Source organism: Haliotis rufescens, unplaced genomic scaffold (genome assembly GCF_023055435.1).
Source record: "Haliotis rufescens isolate VD_foot unplaced genomic scaffold, xgHalRufe1.0.p SCAF_2, whole genome shotgun sequence".
Classification (NCBI taxonomy): Eukaryota; Metazoa; Mollusca; class Gastropoda; order Lepetellida; family Haliotidae; genus Haliotis; species Haliotis rufescens.
The window spans coordinates 64,920,348-64,944,318 of record NW_025963890.1 but is presented as its reverse complement, the minus strand read 5'-3'; the positions used below and the strand labels follow the sequence as shown (position 1 = coordinate 64,944,318).

At 38.4% G+C, this 23,971-nt stretch overlaps 1 protein-coding gene across 3 annotated transcripts in view; it reads left to right on the top strand.

The window, feature by feature from the left end:
- Positions 1–12,843: 12,843 nt before the first annotated feature.
- The window catches only part of LOC124129149 (receptor-type tyrosine-protein phosphatase epsilon-like), a 117,535-nt gene continuing 106,407 nt past the window's right edge, over positions 12,844–23,971 (top strand). For 2 of the 3 annotated variants that reach the window (XM_048400383.1, XM_048400382.1), the window contains exons 1-4: positions 12,844–12,963; positions 13,741–13,878; positions 15,342–15,503; positions 19,293–19,421. In XM_048400383.1, coding sequence (XP_048256340.1) covers positions 12,849–12,963; positions 13,741–13,878; positions 15,342–15,503; positions 19,293–19,421 — 544 coding nt within the window. In that variant the 5' untranslated portion in view covers positions 12,844–12,848. The remainder of the gene's footprint in view (positions 12,964–13,740; positions 13,879–15,341; positions 15,504–19,292; positions 19,422–23,971) is intronic. The other variant, XM_048400384.1, reaches the window with a different exon arrangement.

Sequence of the window (23,971 nt, the reverse complement as noted above, 5' to 3'; positions counted from 1 at the left end):
GTAACTCGTATCTTAATGTTATTGCAATGGACTCCTAGCTAAGCTACTATTGGATGATAAATCAATTAACCTATTTGTCGAATAGACGTACCTAATGTAATCCATCATTTTTAACCCGAGGATGGATCTTTCAGTCATAAATTTCGATGTGTACAGTTGCTAGAGTATCATTCTAACAATACAGACATGACACAAGCTGCACGTAAAATAATTGATAAAGGTAGTCCTTGCGGGTTCACATACCTACATGTACATCGCCCAGGACATTCTCATTATTTGCTTTTCATCCTCCGAGCAACGTTAACAAAATTGAAACTTGAATAATAATAAATTGACATTATTTATATGATCATGTATAAATCAGCTTGCACACAGACTACTGCAGAATGACATGTCATCCATTTGCTAGTTAAGTTTAAACATGTTTTATTCACAGAACAAAATGAGAATTGTATTTGGGACAAGTTCTTGCAACTTAGTAAACCCCTCTCCGCATAAAATATGTACAAATATACAGTTGCAAAATAAATAAATTTGCTTCAGTCAGTAAAAGTCAGACTTTCCACATTTACACATCAATGTATTTGTGTAAGTTTGTTACGTTATAATTATTCCATTGTCTATATTACTAAATACTTTACCAATTGAAATATGATTCCATCAGGTTCAATATGAACAATTATGATGAAAATCGTCAATAGAATATATTACAATTAAGTACAAAACATAAAGAGTATTTCTCAAATAAATAAGAAAACTAAGTTCATTCTAGTAATTAATCCTCTTCTGGACAACCATAGAAATATGTCATTTATATGCGTTTATATATACATATAATTATACAACAATGTACGATAACGACATCAACACACACACACACACACACACACACACACACACACACACACACACACACACACACACACACACACACACACACACACACACACACACACACACACACTTAATGATGATTGTACGATAAACCCTGTACCAACCCTGACAAGGATAGGTTCTAATCATTTAACGCCTTTGACACTAAACCTATAAGGTTATTACAATTTACGTAAAAAGTTATTACATTTTACCGCAAGTTGAGATTATTACAATTTACGTCAAAATTATTACAATTTCCTGCAAAGTTCACATTTTCGCGAACATCTGGTATCATCACCATTTGATAGTAATTCATAAACACATGCTCCTGATATCGTTGGAATCATACAATCAAGTCTGCTTTAAGTAGGGATTTGTTATGAATATTTTATGGGGTTTGTCACTTTTATTTACAAACACCCAGGGAACCAACTGCCTGAGCTTGTCATGAGCGGCTTCCAAATGGATCCAGTGGTCATCTTGGTGACTACGTTGACTGCATTGTCAACGTACTCCAGTTGCTTAGAACGGTGCTCATGATGTTAATAACTTAAGTATCTGGTCTTGATTCGATTATTTACAGCTTGAACTGGTCGGCATAAAACAACAACAAACCAATGAAAACAGTGGCATTTTAACAGTATTTAAATCGCAACAGCTGATGTTTTCATTTTCAAACCGTTCTTCCCTGTGCAATTATGTAGATCTGACAGACTGAAAGAGTCAAACGCAGAAACATGAGTGTTCACTTGCTAATCTCTACATGAGGTTTCTTATGTATCAGGTGCTTGTCGCTGTCGTGTCCAGAGAGAGTGTGATCATCCCAACAAGTACTGTCAAGCTGGGTGTGAGACTGGTTTCACAGGCAGTCGATGCCAGTATGGTAAGATCCCTATTGAAACTTTCAAAAGAAAGTAAATGTTCATTCCAAATAGTGAAATAGAATATGGTTGTTTGTTGAATACGTTTTTACTCACAATATATACGCACAAATGTCATCGCTCATGATATTACCTATTAAACCAAGCAATGACACTTACCATGTTCAATCAGCTAAAGCGCTCAGTTCCAAATTCCATTCTACGATGACAACAATGCTTTGAAAACGGTACTCCCCTGCAACGCATAACATCACAGGGTACAATGGTCCGCAATCTTAGAACATTTCGAAAAGTGGTCACAGGTAGTTACATATGCAACACATATTACTAAAGTTGAAGATTAAAAATGCCAAAGTCTTGAATAGTTCAAAATAAGTGTTCAAAACACATAGTTTTTCAAAAGAAGTTGACGAATATCCGTCCAAACTTAGTCCAAAGACAGGTGTTTTAATTGCACTATTTCATTTCATGGAAATCAGCGAGAGAGGTCATTTTGCATTGTAAGTCTTATTAGTTGGTTAGCAATAACCCCCAGGACATAATAAAAAATCAAAATACAACCCGAACTTTGATGTGGCAGAACTTGACCTACAGTTACTAACACTTCAAAACTGTCACTGTGGCTGGCAATGTTTACATTTTCCGTGCCTCAGCAGACAGGTTATGAAGCAAGATGACAACCCCGATCTATGATGTGGTTCAACATTAACCTGTAGATTCACTGGGAATTATTCTGCTGGTACAATGTAATTACCAATGCAACTGGAGTATGACTGAACGGCCGCTTTTTAGGCTGCAGACATTTTACGTCTGCAGACAAGCCGGCTATTTTGACAGGAGGAATCTATGTGTTTTGACTAGTCAATTTGAAGTTTTCACGGATTCAACGCAATCGTGTGAAAGAAAATTATTGACATTTGTAGCCCAGAAACAGAAGTTCGTGGGTGATTTTCTTAATTGTGCGTGTTCTGAAATGAATCTGATCTAGTTTGATAAGTTGCTATGATCAAGTGGGCTTTGACTTCATTGATGTCGGGACATTGGTTTCGCATTTCGAAATGAGCTAGAGAATATAGGAATGTTTTCTGATGGACTTTTAAATGCTCTCCTGCCAAAATATTACGGTGGTGGTAGACGGAGATGGCAATGAATATCGATCACAAAAGGTTTTGTTAACATGTTGACATGAATAAAGTTTCTTCAGGCATGTTTTATAATGTTGTATTTTGCTGTTTTTCGGTTGTTTCAATGCGGAAATAGCCTATTCCGATTCTGGTCGCCATAGAATGTCGCTAACAGTTTCATAAACATTTCATGACACGAGGCCGTCTATTTATTACGCGAGAGCCCTTGACTCGGCATGTTTTAGAAACGTGTCTTGTATTTGAGACCCGGGCTGTAATAGAGGGAATAAAGATACGTTTTTTTCAATGCATATGGGGTTGATCGATCGGCAGCCATTTTTTAATGAATCGATATGTAGGATATCAATGTATTGATACAAACGTTTTTTGTATGAAAAGCTCAATATATTTGAAAGGGGTTTCTATGCAAAAGTGAAATATTTTTTTAATCTCTTTCAGAATCAAGCATCCATCAATGTCATTCATCAATGTGTTAATGCCTCACACAAATAAAATTTCGATGAACTTATTATATTACTTTCTACAATCTTTATTAAATTCTCCTTTCGAATACTTCTTTTTGAAAATAGATTGATTTCAAAATAGATTGGATCGACAGAAGTTGATTTCTTTGCTTGACATGAAGTAGATTCCTATATTTTGGTTTAGCGACTGAGATGATAACGTTTAAATTATGAATTCAGCAGATGTCTCATGGAAACATCTTGCAATTAATTATATCTTAACGTTTTCAGTCGACCAATTGGCATACGCATCCTGCGAAGGCCGCCAAGACGTAGTCGATGGAAACCTTGGCACGTGCTACAAATTTCGATGAACTCATTATATTACTTTCTACAATCATTATTAAATTCTCATTTCGAATACCTATATTTTGGTTTAGCGACTGAGATGATAACGTCTTAATTATGAATTCAGCAGATGTCCCATGGAAACATCTTGCAATTAATTATATTTTAACGTTTTCAGTCGACCAATTGGCATACGCATCCTGCGAAGGCCGCGAAGACGTAGTCGATGGAAACCTTGGCACGTGCTACAATGGTTATATAAAATGCGGTGTCAAAGGCCAAGCAAGAAAATTTAACATCATCCGAATTTTTCATAAACCAAGTAGGTCTATATTAATCAGGTGTAAAGCCAATTTACTACATGTTTTATGAATTGTAAATAATCATTCTGCATTGTATTCAAATACAATTAAATAATTTGGACCGATAACGCTTTGGGTCATTAAACATCATGTCTATGTAAATAGTGTACTCCACTGTATCGACAAAGTTTGGTTTGACGTCAGTGGTGATATTGTACCGCTGCTTTTCAGTTTGACAGATGTTATTATCTGGCTATGTATCCCTCACGCACGAACCTTTACACGAACCGTATTTGTATAGTTTAATTCATGTTGGGTTGAATGATATGACTGATTTTCTTGTGTGAAAGGTGTGCATTAACTTTAGCTTCTACCCTAAACAGATGCCTGGATTATCAGTTACAAAACCATGAATCTACAAAGTTGCTTAGGTTCACAGTTGTTCAGAAAACTCTCGATCGGTAAATTGGGCCCATTAGTTCCTCTGTGAGTTGACAAATAGAGCGGATACAAGGGAAGATCGTCCGCCAGCCTTCTGTCCTAGTTCAACATGTACTTGATTGTTGATATAACCAATTTGACAGTTGCATTTTAAAGACAATGCTACATCGAACTATATTTCGTCTACTATTCACATTTTTGGTAGGTAACATTTAAACATAGGAAATGTTCGGTAATCGCTATAGCTTGTCAATATTACTGGATCAAGGCCATATGATGATTTTACGTAACATGTCTATTGCTGAACTAATCCAAATGAATTATTTGTTTTCGTCTTATTTTGATAAAGGTGAAAGTCGGCCTACATTTCACATTCTTGTAACGGGCGAATGGGAGCGAGTATCGATTTACAAAAATGTGACCAACAAGATTACTGACTACGAGTACACAGGGAAGCGGTTATACACCAGTCTTACATTACACCCTATTTTCAGAGTGTGCGAGGTAGCAGTTGCTTATGGCAAGTGAACGTTTATTCTGCATGAAATAAGTTACATAGAAGGATGTATTCGTGGCGTGGAATCTTTGGACTGCTGACGTCTACATATACTTATCATATGCATGATACTACCATGTGGATAGTGTATACTAAAGTTCGGAGAAATGGTTGATTAAATCACGTTAAATAGAGGTGAAGTTGTTGTTTTTTTGGGGTGCCTTTTCACACGTTATTATATCCAATTGCTTACCTACGATATCACTATATCTCTAGCCATCATTTTGGTGTATTTTTTCCTGATTCCATATGATTAAATGAACTTTCTCTTTGACGTTAAAAGTACAAAAGTAAACACATCTACATCTGATATGTGGTTCCACATATTATCCTCGTCTGTCCTGTACAGTTTCTACGGTTTTTCACACGTGCTTGCCCATTCTTAGAATGCCTTCATGACGAGGAATGTAATATGGAGTGCAACTGTAAGAACGCTTCGGACTGTTTGGAGATCCCCAGGAAGTGTCCGTCTGGCTGTGCCATGGGATACACCGGAAACAACTATGGCTGTGAAAAAAGTGAGTCTTTATAGGCCATTTATTTACATAATTGTTAAAGTATACTCAATTGTCATATACTTTTTAATTGACACACTGAACAATGACTACGAGTATGAGGATATGTACCGATGAATTTCGAGACTGCTTTAAACTGTACACACAACAAGTCACCTTTCCAGCAAGACCAAGGTAGTTCGATGCCCTTTGAAGGCGTCCGCCTTACCGGAAGGTCACATCTAAACTGTTCTTTCCTTTTCAAGTGGCTGTGGATCAATGCAGTCATATAGAGGTTGTCACGCGAGTGTGTTTGGGGATGGTAAATATCCTGCATTAGGAATAAACATTGTATTTAGCGAGCCTTGGCGAGCTAAATACATAGTGTTTATTCCTAATACAGGATATGTTCCATCCCCAAACACACAAGCGTGATAACCTCTTTATCATATAATGTCATTCTTTAATTCTGTGCTTCAAAATCGCTTTCCCTCTCTCACAAACATTACCGAAACATTGCGAGTTTCCTGGAATGCGCGCACTAATATTTATTACGTCACAGGGTAAATGATGTGTCAGTCGGACAGTGACAGTAGCCAATATAGTTCAAACTGGAATCTGTTTCTTATACAGTGGCGAAGCAACATATACGCAAAACACACTTTCGCGGCAATCCATCGGTCTGTCCGCTAGAGTAACTGCCCTTTGTCAAAGGGAAGTTACTCTAACTCTAGTCTATGAGACGTCACGGCCAAGGTCAGACGTTGTTGACAGTCGGTCTGTCCTGTCATAACGTTGAGAAATGTAGTCAGATGTACACACAGCGACAAAACGAAACAAGGTAACAATTCAAACATATTCGGCCAAATCCAACTATTTTAATTTGTGGAGAAGGTTTCAAGCCGCAGAGGTCTACAAGCACAGATATGAATACTGATCCCGCTTGGCTAGGCCTCGTTTCTTCGCAAAATTGCTTCGAAATTTCTATCTCCAAAGTTGCCAATGCCTTAGCTACGTCACAGTTAGACACCGATTTTCAGTATATTAGACTGTTTTTTAACAATGATAGCAGTTATCCATGTAGTTTATCCAGATTCCCGATGGTTAATTCTGACTCGATCGCCGAACGACGAGGGCGACGCCATGTTTGTTTATAAACAGTGAAAGTTGTCCCTACATGACCTTTGAAATTTGCATCTCTATCCGCTTATGACCCCAACTGATATCGTTTTTCTGTTGGCTTTATCCTGCCGAGAAACCTACCCATTATATGATAAATAGTCGTTATCCAAATAGCATGTTTGTCTACTTTGTCATCCGTCAACTTCTAAAAAATGCCTATCAAACAATATGATTTATATTGTTACATTTAAAATAAGAAGTTTTACACAAAAGACTAATGTGATAATAGTTTCTCGTTGATCGTTTGTAAAATTTGTGTGCTTCAAATATCTTATCTTAGATTTGTTTTGCCGATAGTAAGAGAATAGCGCAAGAACGCAAATATTGCCATGGAGTAAAAGACTCATTTCTTGCGACGTCTATTTCCAGAACAGACACATCCACTGTTCAATGGGTAATTATTTTATCAGGTGAGGATTCCGGATCAGAATAGATCCCAAGCAAACTGAGCACGTATGAGGCGTTTTAATGGATCAGGTGGTCAGGCCAGGTAACTTCTTTGGATGTGAGTCTGGAGACGCGATCATTTATAGGCCACCGCCATATAGCTGGAATATTGCTGAGAGTGGCGTTAAACAACAAACGGAAAACAAACACTTTAACGTCACATACAGGTGAGCATTGATATGACAGTACATTTAAATGCCTTATATCTCATTATCTGCACAGTGTTCTTCAGCAGGTTACAATCCCCCATCATAAAACAACACTGTGGCATATTCATCAGTTCAAATAGCAATATGCTTTTCCTTTTTTCAGATGAAGTAACGCCTGCATCGACTCTGGAGCACGAAAGGTCAACAAATGCTGCAACTACATCACCTCCAGTGGAACCGACCAATGGTAACTATAGCTTTGTATCGCAGTTGGAAAACTGGCGTAACTTCAATACATTTGCGACGACGTTTATGAGATACACCTACTGTAAAACTATGTATGTTATCGATAAACATACACCTCTAAACGTACTTTGAATTTAAAAGCGAGTATGAATAAATCGCCTATGAATAAAGAACATGGATGTCTTACCTCTCAAAGTTATTATTCTACAAAATAGAAAATACTTGCGTGAATGAGACGCAAACTAAATAAGATAAGATACACAATCTGTGCACATAATGCGTTACAAGTTAGTTTATTAACATCTATGTTGCCGTTAGTATGTTATTTCGTGTCTGATGTTCTGAGCGCGTGTCCCTTCTTTCTTCCATATAGCAGGACTGTTTGTATAGTGAAACCAATACAGCGATAGTAGCTAGGCCGTGTCATAGATTTGGTGATGTTCAGAGTTGCATGATTCAAAGAATCTTTAGCATCGGAGTATGTTTCATGCATACGTGTATTCCTGTTTGCCACCGGGGATTTATTTTATTATCATGAGGAGGTATGTTTGCAGACTAAGACTAATCTTTACATGTGTCTTTTATCACCATCAGCTATAAACTGCAAAAGTTAATTAGTATAGTCGAACATTAGTAAGTCCCCATGATCCGCAGTGAGGTAGCCTAGCTTTGGTTGCTGGTGGCTTATAGCCAATGTTTTAAACAGTTGTAAAATATTATTATCATTAAATATTTGTGACAAATTTGCTTTTAAATATAACTTGTATTTATGACGTACGTGCATACACATACACTTGTTGGAATAATGCAGATACGACGTTCCATTAACTCAGCCACGCACTAACCGTTAACACAGTTATGTGTAGCTTAATCTAGTCTAGATTTAAGCATTATTCCCCCACTGCATTGTATTGTCAGGAAATAATATACATATTAGTTTTCCTTTTCGGGGATTAACGTAGGCATTTCTTGCATTCCCTCGTGTATGTAATCCCAAGCAGAGCCTCAAAGTTGTGGATTTGTATACCAATTGCAACGTTATCGGATTTGAAATTGCGTGATCATTATTTAAACATTTTGATGTGGAAAGACCTACTATTAGAAAACACATATCTTTTGGCATTATGACAAAGGATGTAATGTGTGTTGGCTTTTCAAAAAGCACGTCCTGTTTGGAAATATCTGGAGGTCAATTTACAACTGGTATACATTTTGTGTAATAGATATCGGCTCAAGGTGTAGTCAATGCTGCCTGACGATTTGAAATAATAGGTCCACTTTGCACTGAATGATACTTACATACTGTTATGGTAGTGATGGTTGTTTTTCGTTTGGAATGGGAAGGGGCGTCGTTTCATGATTTACCCCGGTAACTGAGTTGGGAATAACTATTTGTTCAACCACCGATATCACGGTGCTGGGAAATTGATATCATATTTGAGGGAAGTTCGAGGATGTTGTACATTATCAAACGATACGGAAAGCTGTTCACACAATGCTGACGATGTTTCCCAACCTTCTCATTTATTAATGACAGTCCACTAGTAATTCATTCGGAGTCAACATTACACATTTGTGTTAATTTCCAGGATGCAGTGTCGGCCATTACAGAGATGGACAAGACTGTACACGGTGTGGAGCTGGATGTAATGGAGTGTGTGATGGCACGGACGGTTCCTGCAGATGTAAAACTGGCTGGACGGGAAGTAGATGCAACAGTAAGTACTGTCATTGAACCATTGTTTGTTCTTTGTAATTGAGTTTACAAAATCTCCTCTCTACTATTATCTGTACTCGGTATGTTGTTGAATAATAACAATCATTTTTTTCAAAATCAAGCGTGGGAGCCGAAGCGTCAATAATAAATGCACTTATCTTGCACGTCATTATTTATACATTTATACATTTGCACGTCACTCGTTTATACATTTGAAACCTCGCGCTAAAACGCTCAACTTTAAATTAAAATAAGAGGTATCTACTCTACAGTGGGACTACCTCAAATTTCAAAACACATCAGGTGTATCTCCTAAATGAGTTTTGTCGTTGGAGATATGGCTGAGATTCATCTTGATGACTACGCACTGTTCGTATCAGTGTTTGGTGTACGTATGTCATGACACTGGTATGATGTTTCTGCAGTAATTCATCCACAACATTAGTACTTTTAGTGATTGTCATATAACGTCTGCGCAGTGGAAACGCTATCTCTTTAGCATTTCGATCTGAATGTGATTAGTTGTTATGTAACGTTTATTCCAAATACACAGCATCTTTTCTCCAAAGACATGTACAAAATAGCTTACATCTCACATCATATGAACATCAGATAGCCATACGGAGATGGGGCTCTTCTTTGCTTTGGGTAGTGAAATGTGCAATGATTTTAACATATATCAAGTGTTTCTTAAGTTTATCTAAAGTGGTTCTCTGTCCTTAGTTTGGAATGGGGAGACGCGTCGTTTCACGATTTGTTCCGGTAACTGAGTTGGGAATAACTATTTTTTCAACCACCGATATCACAGTGCTGGGAAATTGATATCATATTTGAGGGAAGTTCGAGGATGTTGTACATTATCAAACGATACGGAAAGCTATTCACACAACGCTGATGATGTTTCACAACATTCTCATTTATTAATGACAGTCCACTAGTAATTCATTCGGAGTCAACATTACACATATGTGTTAATTTCCAGGATGCAGTGTCAGTCATTACAGAGATGGACAAGACTGTACACGGTGTGGAGCTGGATGTAATGGAGTGTGTGATGGAACGGACGGTTCCTGCAGATGTAAAACTGGCTGGACGGGAAGTAGATGCAACAGTTAGTACTGTCATTGAACCATTGTTTGTTCTTTGTAATTGAGTTTACATAATCTCCTCTCTACTATTATCTGTACTCGGTACGTTGTTGAATAATAACAATCATTTTTTTCAAAATCAAGCGTGGGAGCCGAAGCGTCAATAATAAATGCACTTATCTTGCACGTCATTATTTATACATTTATACATTTACACGTCACTCGTTTATACATTTGAAACCTCGAGCTAAAACGCTCAACTTTAAATTAAAATAAGAGGTATCTACTCTACAGTGGGACTACCTCAAATTTCAAAACACATCAGGTGTATCTCCTAAATGAGTTTTGTCGTTGGAGATATGGCTGAGATTCATCTTGATGACTACGCACTGTTCGTATCAGTGTTTGGTGTACGTATGTCATGACACTGGTATGATGTTTCTGCAGTAATTCAACCACAACATTAGTACTTTAATTGATTGTCATATAACGTCTGCGCAGTGGAAACGCTGTCTCTTTAGCATTTCGATCTGAATGTGATTAGTTGTTATGTAACGTTTATTCCAAATACATAGCATCTTTGCTCCAAAGACATGTATAAAATAGCTTACATCTCACATCATATGAACATCAGATAGCCATACGGAGATGGGGCTCTTCTTTGCTTTGGGTAGTGAAATGTGCAATGATTTTAACAGGTATCAAGTGTTTCTTAAGTTTATCTAAAGTGGTTCTCTGTCCTTAGTTTGGAATGGGGAGACGCGTCGTTCACGATTTGTTCCGGTAACTGAGTTGGGAATAACTATTTTTTCAACCACCGATATTACAGTGCTGGGAAATTGATATCATATTTGAGGGAAGTTCGAGGATGTTGTACATTATCAAACGATACGGAAAGCTATTCACACAACGCTGATGATGTTTCACAACATTCTCATTTATTAATGACAGTCCACTAGTAATTCATTCGGAGTCAACATTACACATATGTGTTAATTTCCAGGATGCAGTGTCAGTCATTACAGAGATGGACAAGACTGTACACGGTGTGGAGCTGGATGTAATGGAGTGTGTGATGGCACGGACGGTTCCTGCAGATGTAAAACTGGCTGGACGGGAAGAAGATGCAATAGTAAGTACTGTCATTGAACTATTGTTTGCTTGTTGTTTGTGTGTTAATTTCCTCTCTACTATTGTTGTACTCGTTCTGTTATCGAATAACAAATGTGACGCACCAATTTTATTATTACATTCTTTATTGTAATTTCTTGTTTTACTGACTGCAACTTAATTAATAGAGGATAGGTGTTATATTTATTAGGGACATATTTGACGTCATTTTCACAGCATTCATAGTGTCTATTTTGTAAAAGAATGTGTGCTACAACAAGATTGAATAAGAGCGATAATGGGTCAAAGTGGGTATGACACTCTTTACATTATAATATTGGATACGACATGTCAAGGGCAGTTCCCGACCACGTACATGTCTACCTGTTTGTCCAATTCTGTCTTTGGGGACAATCCTTGGGTATTCCATCGCTATTACCCCACCCTAAGACCTTAGAGTTAGGGACATCCCTTTATTTTGTCAAGAATAGTGGACCCCGTTTCTTTGTTTAAGTGATAGGTTTCAAAACGAGTGAGCTAATGCGTTGACGTAATAAATGTACGTTTCAGAGCATTCTTTTTCCTTTTCTTTAGAATTCTAAGATATTATTTTTCACAACTGCATGTGAAGAAAGTAGTATGTAGTGGAACCACCAAAAATGTTTAAATATAATGGAAGGCTTTTTGAAAACATGTGCGTCCAAAGTTACTTTCACTCACTACAGGTGCTCATTGGCAGATATGATTCAAAGGACGACTTGCTCTAGTAGCGCCTTCCAAAGTCGATTTCCCTGTTCATTTGTACCTGATGCTCATTAATCCTTCTGACAATGCCCATTTAACAAGTTATCACAATAGTATTAAACGGATTAGAAAAAGGATTTTGTCATCCTAAAATGGCCATTAGTCTCTTGGACGTCGCCCACCGTCGATTATTGCTGGCTGAGATATGACTGGTCTTCACAAACACCATACTTTTGGTTTGTACTCTGTACGTGTACAGGAATATTATGTTGATTCAATTAATGCATATAAAAAAAATGCTACAAAACTCTTTACTTCATAAAAATGCATTGTACGATTTAGACTAGATCCTATGCATGTGTTTTTGCATCTGTATCAAATGCTGATGATACCAGGTGTAACACAATCTAACGTCACATGACTTCATAAAACATGCGTTATTCGCCGCTCAATCATTTACGTTACAGAATGCGGAAATAATTAAACATAGATAGACGTGACGGAGTGTCTAGGCTTCACAAAACACCACCATTTTGGTGTGTTCTCTGTTCGTGTTTCATGTCCAGGAATATTATCATAATGTTAATTTACTGAAAGCCTATAACACAATATAACGTCACATACCATCATAAAACATGTGTTATTCATTTACGTTACAGACTGCGAGGGCGGCTTTTACATGGAGATAGGTGACTGTGTAGAGTGTGGTGCTGGATGTGAGTTGGGGACTTGTAACGCTAATACCGGCGGATGTAGCTGTAGACCTGGGTGGAAAGGACGTCGATGTGCCACACGTGCGTGTCAGACTTTATACATTACTGTTGTCTTATTTCGTATTGACTTGTGTGATGTGGGTTTTTTCCAATTAGCTACCATCAAACATTGGTGTATGCTTCCTTTTGCCCGGCACCTAATATCGTGCAGTTTACAAACTGTTGGCGCGGAAAATCCCACTAAAATGTGGAGCCCATACAACATTTTCCCTTTTCATTCAAACTTGTAAGGTTTTTGACATTATTCTGTTAACTACCATTGATCGATGGTGAAAGGACAGTACACCCGGTGACAAGAATGAGAGATGTAAGCACCTTTTGCCTGAGTGGGCTACTAGTCACAGCTGGCAGTGCTTACAGTAGAAATCACTACTTCATCTGCAGTTTGTATTGACGGAACATATGGACGAGGCTGTACAGGGGAGTGTAACATAGGATGTAAACCATAGTTGAATAGTAAATAGAATTAAGATAACAGCCAAAGGCGGAACTGTTTCACAATATTAGCTAGCTGTGTCTGTGTTGCTTGAGTATACTGTTAGCATCATAATAACCCTAGTGTATGTATTACATTGTCTTTTCTTGACACGCAATGGGGGCTGTGGAAGTGTGTTGTTTAATCATTCTTCTTTCTTTTTGTCTCACCAGCTCTTTATGATTAATGGTGAATGTGTAGTACTTGGTGGCCAAAATAATTTGTCTATTTTGCATGAGGTTTGTGCTCAGATTTTCTTGCGTTTTTTTATTAGTAATTATATTGTAAAATTATGTACATACAATGTCCATTTCCATCTGTAGGTTGTACTGAGGGAACATACGGACGACGCTGTACAGGGCTGTGTAGCACGGGATGTAAACAAGGATCCTGCCACCACATCACCGGTGACTGCAACAGTGAGTGTAAAGACGGATGGAGAGGTCCTCGTTGTGAAGAGCGTAAGTTTTCATTATCAGTCAGTATGGTGCTTGATGTCCAATCTCTTTGCCTCTTCGTTGTTAACCTAGAAACGCTTTTCTTTGAACTGTTGAAAATATGACGAGAGCCGATAAATCAATATATAGTAATGACATTTCACTTTCATTTTCACTTATGAGTGAATGGCTTCACATTAACAATTTCCCCCTCATGAAATCCCTATTCATAATACTATATATATTAGTAGTGTGTTTGAAGCAGTGAAATGTCCTCAAATAATCGATATATGCATCTCGACAAAGGAGATGATAGGTCATCTTGACATCGTCAACAAGTCCATGTCATCATGTCTCTTTCGACAACTATGTAAATACTTTAATTTGGAAAAACATCAACCGTATAATCTTCACCCTTTGGCTGTGACTTTGTATACTGGCCCGACATCTTAATTCATATTTATTGTACTTTTTTCTCTCCCTTCACCCGTGGCAACCAATGCACACTGACATTAGCTGAACATATTACAAATGATTTAGTGGAGGTGAATAAGATGCTGTGGTGTAATATTTGACGTTAATATGTCAACTGAATAGCTACTCTTTGACCAACCATCATAATATTTCATTAACATGTTACTTTAATATTTGTTCAGTTATAATGGGTCCTAAGTCTGTTAAACAATAAACAGTTAACCTGGATATTATAGAGCAGCATATCATCAGGAATGTATTGAACAGTGAAAGTTTGGAATACTACTTAGTAATGATCAATATGTGGCTCGTCGGGAATGACCAACATACATATTTCTAAGTGAAATACACCTCCACGGGTCTTAACATTCAGTGGGGGTAGGGATGTGTGTGTGTGTGTGTGTGTGTGTGTGTGTGTGTGTGTGTGTGTGTGTGTGTGTGTGTGCCGGGGGTTGGGGGAGGGGGCAGTGTTGTTTCTTCTTTCTATAAGGTAAGGCCACTTTTTACTGCATCTCGTTACAAAAATAAGGGAACCAAAAATGGGAGATGTCAAAGGCTGTTGATGGAATTTGCGGTCATGGTAAATATGTCACTCTTCGGTCTATTTCTCTCCCGATAGAATGTACACAGGGACAACATATATAAATCTTCTCAATACACATCACTTTGCAAGTACTGAGAATGTTGCCTCGGTGCACAAATCACTGAATTCATGCAGGGGCATTGTCCGCTACCGAACAAAACGTCCGTTTTAGAGTAAGTGAGTGAGTATAGTTTTACGCCGCTTTTAGCAACATTCCAGCGATAGGGGGCGGGGGGGACACGAGAAATGGGCTTCACACATTGTCCCCATGTGGGGAATCGGACCCGGGTCTTCGGCATGTCGAGCGAGCGCTTTATCCACTAGGCTACCCCCACCGCCCCTCCATTGTAGAAGAATTGGGGATAATCTGCTGCTGCACAATTAGACGTTTAATCTGTATCCCAGAGTTTTATCTTTTATGTTGATACAGAGTGTCCTGACGGCTCGTATGGTGACAATTGTGTTTCGACATGTTCACCTGGATGTCGTGTATTCCCATGTGATAAGAAAACTGGAAAGTGTAAATATGACGGAGGTTACTACTGTATACGTGGATGGACATCTGGGTCTTCTTACTTGAACAGATGTGACAGTAAGTACCTGCAGATGTGCGTTACACCTTAGATGACATGATGTGTAAATCTGACATGATGGCCAATATATGTACATTTTTGAGACCCATACAATTGTTGAAAACATTTGTTGTCTTTAGTGTACTTATTTAAGAATAAGTAATGCAAGTTATCGGGGATGTAGTTGTTTCTTTATTTAGATTACTTTGCCCTGTATGTATTGATGTTAGCTGTATGTATTTGTCATGGCATTAGAATGATGATGCAGTAATTTGTCCACAAGTGAAGTACTTCTACTGATTGTCATATACTGTCTATACAGTGGAGATAGTAACAAGTACAAACTACCAAACACGTTTCTCTTCATGGGATTGCACTCTCTGTAACAATTAGATCCGAATGCGATTAGATGTTATGTTACGTTTATTCTAAATATATGCATGTAACATAATACATACATCCCCTTTTCGTTTTGTTTTGCTTGTTTTTTGTTTATCGCGGCACTAAGCAATATTCCAGCTACTTGACGGCGGTCTTAAATAATCGAAACTCGACCAGACAATCCAGTGATTGATATTATGAGCATCCGTCTATGCAATTGAGAAGGCAAGGCAGCGAGCCTGACCACCCAATCCCGTTTGTCGCCTCTTATGACAAGCATAGTCGCCTGATAGGCAATGGACAAGGGACAAACGGGAGGCAGCGCTGATAGGAATAGTTATGGAAATGGCAATGGTCAAATGGAAGCCTACTGGACACATCAGCACAGACATTAATCAAAGCAATAAGTGATATCAAGTGTATGTAAAATGTCAGGGTATGTGTCAATCAATATATCTTCAAGTTCAAAATACTGGAATGTTCGTCAAAATGGCTGACAGATATATTGAAATATGTTGGTTAATTCCATGGGAATAATTAGAAGGGTACAACCCCCTTAGTTCTTTTTATCCGTAATTGTTGTCAGCATAACATTCCTTCCTACAGTATGATCATATAGATATATGTATAATTTTAGAACGGATATGACGTTTGGCTATTTATTCCTGCATTTAACGTGAGGTCGCCCTTCAGTATGCTAATCAAGGACTTCTGCGTGATTATTCTTCCGTTCACGTTCCGTTTTTTGTTTAAATGGCAGGCTTTATATATAAGGGAACTTTAATGGGTATTTGTTGTTTAAAGTAGTTATGTGTGCTGCACGCCACGTAACCAAACATACATAATGGAAGAAGGACAGACTGATTTTGACAGCAAACTCTCTACATTGTTGTCACATGACCAGTGCTGTGTGTATCGTTTCATTAATAATACATTCGAAACCAACAATATTTATTGTTCCTGTAACAGAAAGAACCATTCCTGGACCTAAAGCAGTTTTATTAGGATGTGTCCAAGAAACAGTAACACGTGTTACAGCTATTTATAGACGATCAAGAATACCAAATTACGTTATGATCATATAATGACAAGTGAAAGGATACTTTGGATAGTATTTTGACTTTCAGGAGTGATGTGGACACAATATTCACTATTTGAATGAGTGTTTTACGCAGATTTGAACACTGTCAGTATTCAGTTATATCACAGAGTTTAAGTTTGACCTGGAAGGAAAGCCCTGAGGGATGCAGGTCTTACATGTTTACCGATAAGGTGGACCCCATGAGCACGGTAATGGTGCTGACAAACGTCTTGCGTGACTGAGGGGGCCTCCGACTTCATAAAGACAGACATTCACGGGACTATACGAGCGTTTCCAGCCACGCGTAAAGTTGATGTGATCTGTTGAATGTTATAAGAAGACATGAGACATTTTAATTCCATATCAAACAATGGACTATGTTTCAAGTGAGTTAGTTTGGTTTAACACCGCTTTTAACAGTATTCCAGTTATCGCAGCGTGTCAGCTTAATGTGGGAGGAAAGCCAGAAGTGATGCAGGTCTCAGAGTTTACCACTTCGGTGAAACCCACGAGCACGGGTAGGGTGCTGACAAAACTAGAAACATAATCGGGGCAAAACAGGATTCGAAGCCACAATCATAGGTTTCTGGCGTGCCTTAGGGACGCAACTCTGCACAGCGAATTGCGGCGCCTTAGACGACTGGGCCACCCGTGCCCCCCTATGTTTCAAGCAATAGCTTTATTAGCAATAATTTTATATTCAAAATACGGATCCCTGTAGGGACGTCTGGGAAGACTACGTCCAAGGAACATCATGCTTGTCACAGGATAACTCAGTGTTGATTGGTCTAAATGGGATCTGGGTGTCAGCCTGTCCCGGCGGCTATAAGTGCTATCAACTATTGGTTTACCTGTCCTAGACACTTGTTGCGAACAGAAGCATTAACTCGCACACTCGTTGACAATATGGATTCATGCATCGCATTGTCCCTGGGCTTAAATTCAATTAAACACATACATATTCATATTTCTTCATGGCTGTTTTGCAATATTGTGAATCCCTTCAGTTATGTCTGTCAGCTATCTGTCACAGTTTTCCACACTGAATTGTCTTGATAGGAAATAATATACATATTACTTTTCCTTTTATATATACCGAATTATTTTTAAACCAATTTGAAAAGAGATTGTATACTTGTTCCTCCCAAGAATGGCACTCTTCTTTAGATTCCTCTGCATTGTCATTTTACAATACGCAAAAATCTTTGTTATATTGTGAACTATATTTATCTATGCAGCTATCATATTTACAGAAAAGATTGTTAACTAAATTCAGATCTGGATGTAATAATTTGGGTATACAATATTACCGCAAAAGAATATTGCGTTCAGGTGATCCTAAGACTCTTTGTAAACATTGTGGATCAGTTGAAGATGAAGCACATGTTGTATATGTATACATGTTCTATGAAGATAAGCGTAAGGATTTACTTCCAAGATTAAGCAATAACCAGTACTACCCACTAAACGTGTGTGTACCTCAAAAGATATCAATATTTTAGTTCCATTTACTAAGTTTCTCGAATGTATTTTCTTTTGATAAACCTCATAAATATTTATATCCATAATATAAGTCAAGATGAGAGTAGTGGTAAATCTAAAAGAATTTGTAATACTATTTGTACTTTGGTCATGTGGCCTGAAATGCAATAAAACAAGTCTGTCTGTCTATGTCTGTCTGTCTTAGTTTTCCTTTTCGGGGATTAACGTACGCATTTCTTGCATTCCCTCGTGTATGTGATCCCAAGCAAAGCCTCAAAGTAGTGGCTTTGTATACTATCAGCAATATTTATCTGATTTGAAATTGTGTGGTCATTATCTAAACATTTTGCCATGGAAAGACCAACTACTAGTAAACACAAATCTTTTGGCATTCGACAAAGGACGTAATGAGTGTTGGCTTTTAAAAATGCATGTTCTGTTTGGAAATATCTGGAGTACAATTTACAACTGCAAAACATTTTGTGTAATAGATACCGATTCAAGGTGTAGTCAATGCTGCCTGACGATTTGAAATAATATGTCCACTTTGCACTGAATGATACTTACATACTGTTATGGTAGTGATGGTTGTCTGTCGTTAGTTTGTTATGGGGAGACGCGTGGTTTCACGATGTATTCCGGTAACTGAGCTGAAAATAACTATTTGTTCAACCACAGATATCACGGTGCTGGGAAATTGATGTCATACTTGAGGGAAGTTCAAGGATGTTGTACATTATCAGACGATACAGCAAGTCAATTACACAACGCTGATGATTTTTCGCAACATTCTCATTTATTTATGACAGCCCACTTGTAATTCATTCAGATTCATTCAACATTACACATATGTGTACATTTCCAGGATGCAGTGTCGGCTATTACCAAAACGTACAAGACTGTACACAGTGTGGAGCTGGATGTAATGGAGGGTGTGATGGCACGAACGGTCACTGCACATGTAAAACTGGCTGGACGGGAACTAGATGCAACAGTAAGTACTGTCTTTGAACTATTGTTTGCTTGTTGTTCATGTGTTATTCTCCCCTCTACTATTTTTTGTACTCGTTATGCTATCGAATAACAAAAGTGACGCACCAATTTTATTATTACATTCTTCATTGTAATTTCTTGTTTTATCGACTGCAACTTATTTAAAATAGGATTAGAATGTGGAACAACCAAATATGTAAACAGTTGGATATTTCATGGAAGGCTCTTTTACAACATCATGTTCGTCCTTAGTGACTTTCACTCCCTACATGTGCTCATTGGCAGATATGATTCAATGGACGACGCGCTCTAGTAACACCTTCCCTTGTCAACTTCCCTGTTCATTGTACCATATGAACGTTAATCCTTCTGACAGTGTGCCTTTAACAAGTAATCGCAAAAGCATTCAACAGATTAGAACAAAATATCTTGTCATCCTCCAATGGCCATTGGTCTCATGGGCGGTGTCCATCGTTGATAATTGCTGGCTGAAATATGACTGGTCTTCACAAATACCATACTTTTGGTTTGTTCTCTGTACGTGTACAAGAATATTCTGTTGATTCCATTAATGCGTATCAATAAAAAAAGACAAAACACTTTCCATCATCCAAATTGCATTGTACGATTCAGAATAGTTTATATTCACATGTGTTTTTGCATTAGTATCAAATAGTGATGATACCAGGTGTAACACAATCTAACGTCACATGGCTTCATGTAACATGCGTTATTCGGCGCTCGATCAGTTACGTTACAGAATGCGGGAATAGATAGACATGGATAGACGCGACGGAGTGTCTTGGCTTCACAAAACACCACCATTCTGTCATTTTTTGTTGTGCAATGTTATCAAAATGGACATGTTCTGCCACTTTAAGTGGGCCTTGCAACAGTTAAATCCATTATGGAATCGTAATGCCCATTTGTAAACATTCTTCAAGAGTTTTCAGTTTTGAGTATATTGTTTTAAGGGATTTGTCATTTGCCCCCAAATCAACTTGAAAAACTAACCAAAGCTGGACTGCTGTATTTTACATCTTGCTAATTATTGTCACATCGTTGTCATTTGACACCAGTTGACAACTCCAGTTGACAACACTAGTTGACAAAACCAGTTGACAACTCCAGTTGACCAAACTATACAAATTGTTTGACGACACAAGTTAACGACACCAGTTGACAACAGAAATTGACGACACCAGATGACGACACCAGGTGAAGTCATGCAACGCCAAAGTTTTCAAATTGTTGACAACACCAGTGGACAACACCAGTGGGGCTTGCAACAATTAAATCCATTATGAAACCGTCACGCCCATTTTGTAAACATTCTTCAAGAGTTTTCAGTTTTGAGTGTATTACTTCACGTAAGTTTGTCTTTATCTGCGGCACTGCAGTCATATTTTATAAATACGTTGTTACGTTGTTAGTCACGTGTGGTTCTGACTTTCATTTAAGAATTGAACGTCAGTTTGGATGGGTTCATTGAAGTGTGAATGATTTAAAAGCGCTGATTAAACTGTGTGAACCTCCGAGCTTGCAGTAGTTTACTGGTCTCGCCGAATAATATCGTAACAATGTTTGCTTAATTTGAAGTCCTCTGGTTTCGCCGAAGAACATTGCAACAATGTTATTTTGTCGGTATTTGCCAGCTCTCGGTCACAAACGTTTCACCACTCATACTCAGTAACGCAAAGAAAAATAGTTCTTTGAATATATACAACATAATGTAGAAATATGTCAACATAATTTCATTCTCTGAACAACTTTACAATCAATATTTGGTATAAATCAAATCTTAAAAATAGGTTACAGGAAGGTGATCAAAGTATAAACATGACCTCGATGCACCGATGCGAGGTCAACCTTCAAGCGCGGATTTATATATGACGTCACATAAGTTTGTAAAGAGGTGCATTTCGAGTCGAACGGGAGCATGAGGATGAAATTTATACTTACTGCTGTTGAAAATGACGTTTTTGAAGCAGTTATGGAAAACACCCGGACGCGTGAACCCTCTCATGGCACTAGCAAATTGGGAATATCACCGATTTATGAATGTGTTGCTTGTGTTTGGATAATCGCAAACGAATTCGGACGATGCGGAATGGACTGGTGGGGATTGAGTGCTCTGAAACTTGCGTGTTTTGTGGCAATTTTCAACGTCAGGGTGTGTTATATTTGGAGTTTGGGATTTGTCGTGTGTGCACTTTGCTTAGCTCTCACCTGAGATGGACCTACTGTATGACCACCTTCATGTCTGTGCCCCGTCAATCCTCATGTGCCGCCGCTTCTCGGCCTAGAATGCACGGAGGAATTCCGTCTACGGATATTTTCTCGTCTCCGACGACCAATCGATAAAACAGGTAGGCAAGTCTTGGTTGTTAGTTTTGGGTTTTTTTTAATTTAAGTTTCTTTCCTTACCTTTTTATGTTTTATAGTTTCTCAAAATCTTAGATTATTTTCCCGATACGATAGTCAATCGGGTTTTAGTTTGGGATTGATCAGGAGCAGTCGCGTTTGCTCTGTGTCAGCGGCCACATCTGAGCAGGGTACGACATTATTTTCATTATTTCCGAAAACAAGGCATCAAAGTCAGTATCGCTAAATAAATCAATTTCGTTCACCTCAGTAATTTTACAGAAGTTTGTTTCTTCACTTGCGTTATTAGTATTGAAAGATAGCCATTCCATATCCAAATCACCGCAAGGACAATCCATTTTGTTTCGTGTAGCAGCTAGACGACATCAATCACCAGAACCAAAACATTTATTGATATATATGTCAGATGAAATGTTACAAAACCAGGCAAAAATACTAAATTAATTATATTGCTGATAAATGCAGGTATAAAAAAGAAAATAGAAAAACGAGTTGATCGTAAACACCGATCGAGAATACGGGGGAAACCCCTGAAAGTAGTTCCGGCAAAAGTTCACACGATCAATTTCAAAAAAAATTGTTCACATCGTGTGAACTTTTTTTGTCCGTTCACAGGTGTTTGAACTCCAAATATCAGATCACGTGACTACCCCTTCAGCCAATCAGCAAGAAAGAAACAGTGTAAACTTCAAAGTATAAAATTATTACAAGATGTCGACCAGATACATATGGCCAGGACTGCAGGTATCAGTGCAATGAAGGATGTCAGCCTGAGAAATGCGACTCTATCGACGGTCGTTGTCGAACTTCCTGTAGATCCGGATGGACTGGAGAAAACTGTGTAGACGGTACCCTGTGTATCAGTTATTACCTTCGTTTGAAAGAAAGTTTAGTGGCATCATTTATATTTAACTGCCATGATACTAATGACGTTATGGTACTTAGTGAGTGGGTGAGTGAGTTGGGTATAATGCCGCTTTGATCAGTATTCCAGTTATATCACGGAGTGTCAGCGTCATGTCATAGGGAAGCCCACTTTGGTGAAATCCACGAGCACGGATATGGTGCCGATATCCATAGAAACATAATGAGGGCGAATTTGGATTCGAAGCAGCGATCATAGGTTTCTGGCGTGGTCTAGGGACGCAACTATCGACAACGAATTGCGGCGCCTTAGACGATTAGGCCACCCGTGCCCAAGCTCTGTTTAAAAAAAGAAACAACGTGCACAGCTAGTAGACGAAAGACCCACCATAACGCAGACATATATCCACTATGATAAAACATCATTCGCTTTTATTGATAACATATGCAAACAACAACATGTCAACAACACTTTTAGCCAAGTATACTATCGAAATATCCCGTAGGGATATTCGAAAATAACAGGATTACAGAAATACAAAGAAATATCAAGTGATGGTAATGGGTGAATAAGAAAAAAAGAAGGACTAGGTGTAACATGACAATCAACTGAACATTTTGGGGGTGTATTTTAAGGGTGCAAAACAATCAGGAAGGAAGACAGGGGTGTGTAGTCAAAACATGCTGGTTTGATAAGACTTTATCAATAACGGGTCATGCCCCCACGATTGGTTAAACATTTGTTTATACGGCATGACATGGTCCGATTCAATCTCCCAATGACTTGTCCGAGTTCGGCTAACATAACAGGTGGTCTTTGACGGCGTACAAGTCTCAGATCATGTCCCAGACGTGCTCTATTTGGAAATGTCAGGACTTATGGCAAGCCATTGATTACATTCTGGTGATTGTTTGCTGCTGGAGGTAATCAGTTACGTTATGAACACGGTGGGCACGAGCGCTGTCGTCTTGAAACACTAAACATAGACTAGCATGGCACGCAAACGGCAAAACATTGACGTCAGTGGGTTGTATCAGTTATCAGTGCCCCTTCCATGGACAATATGCAGTGGCAATCTACAGTGATCCAGCCTCGCATCATTAAAGACCTGCCGCCAAATCTGTCATGTTGCCTTACTTTGACGTTTGCTTGACGTTTGTTAGGATGCCTCAAGACTGTTTCCAGAAAGTACAGAGAAACTCTGGACTCATTTGATTTCACTCATTATTCGAGACTATCGTCGATTTCCCCAGTTCCTACACTCTAAACACCGTTGGCGTCTGGCGTTGAACAGTGATATG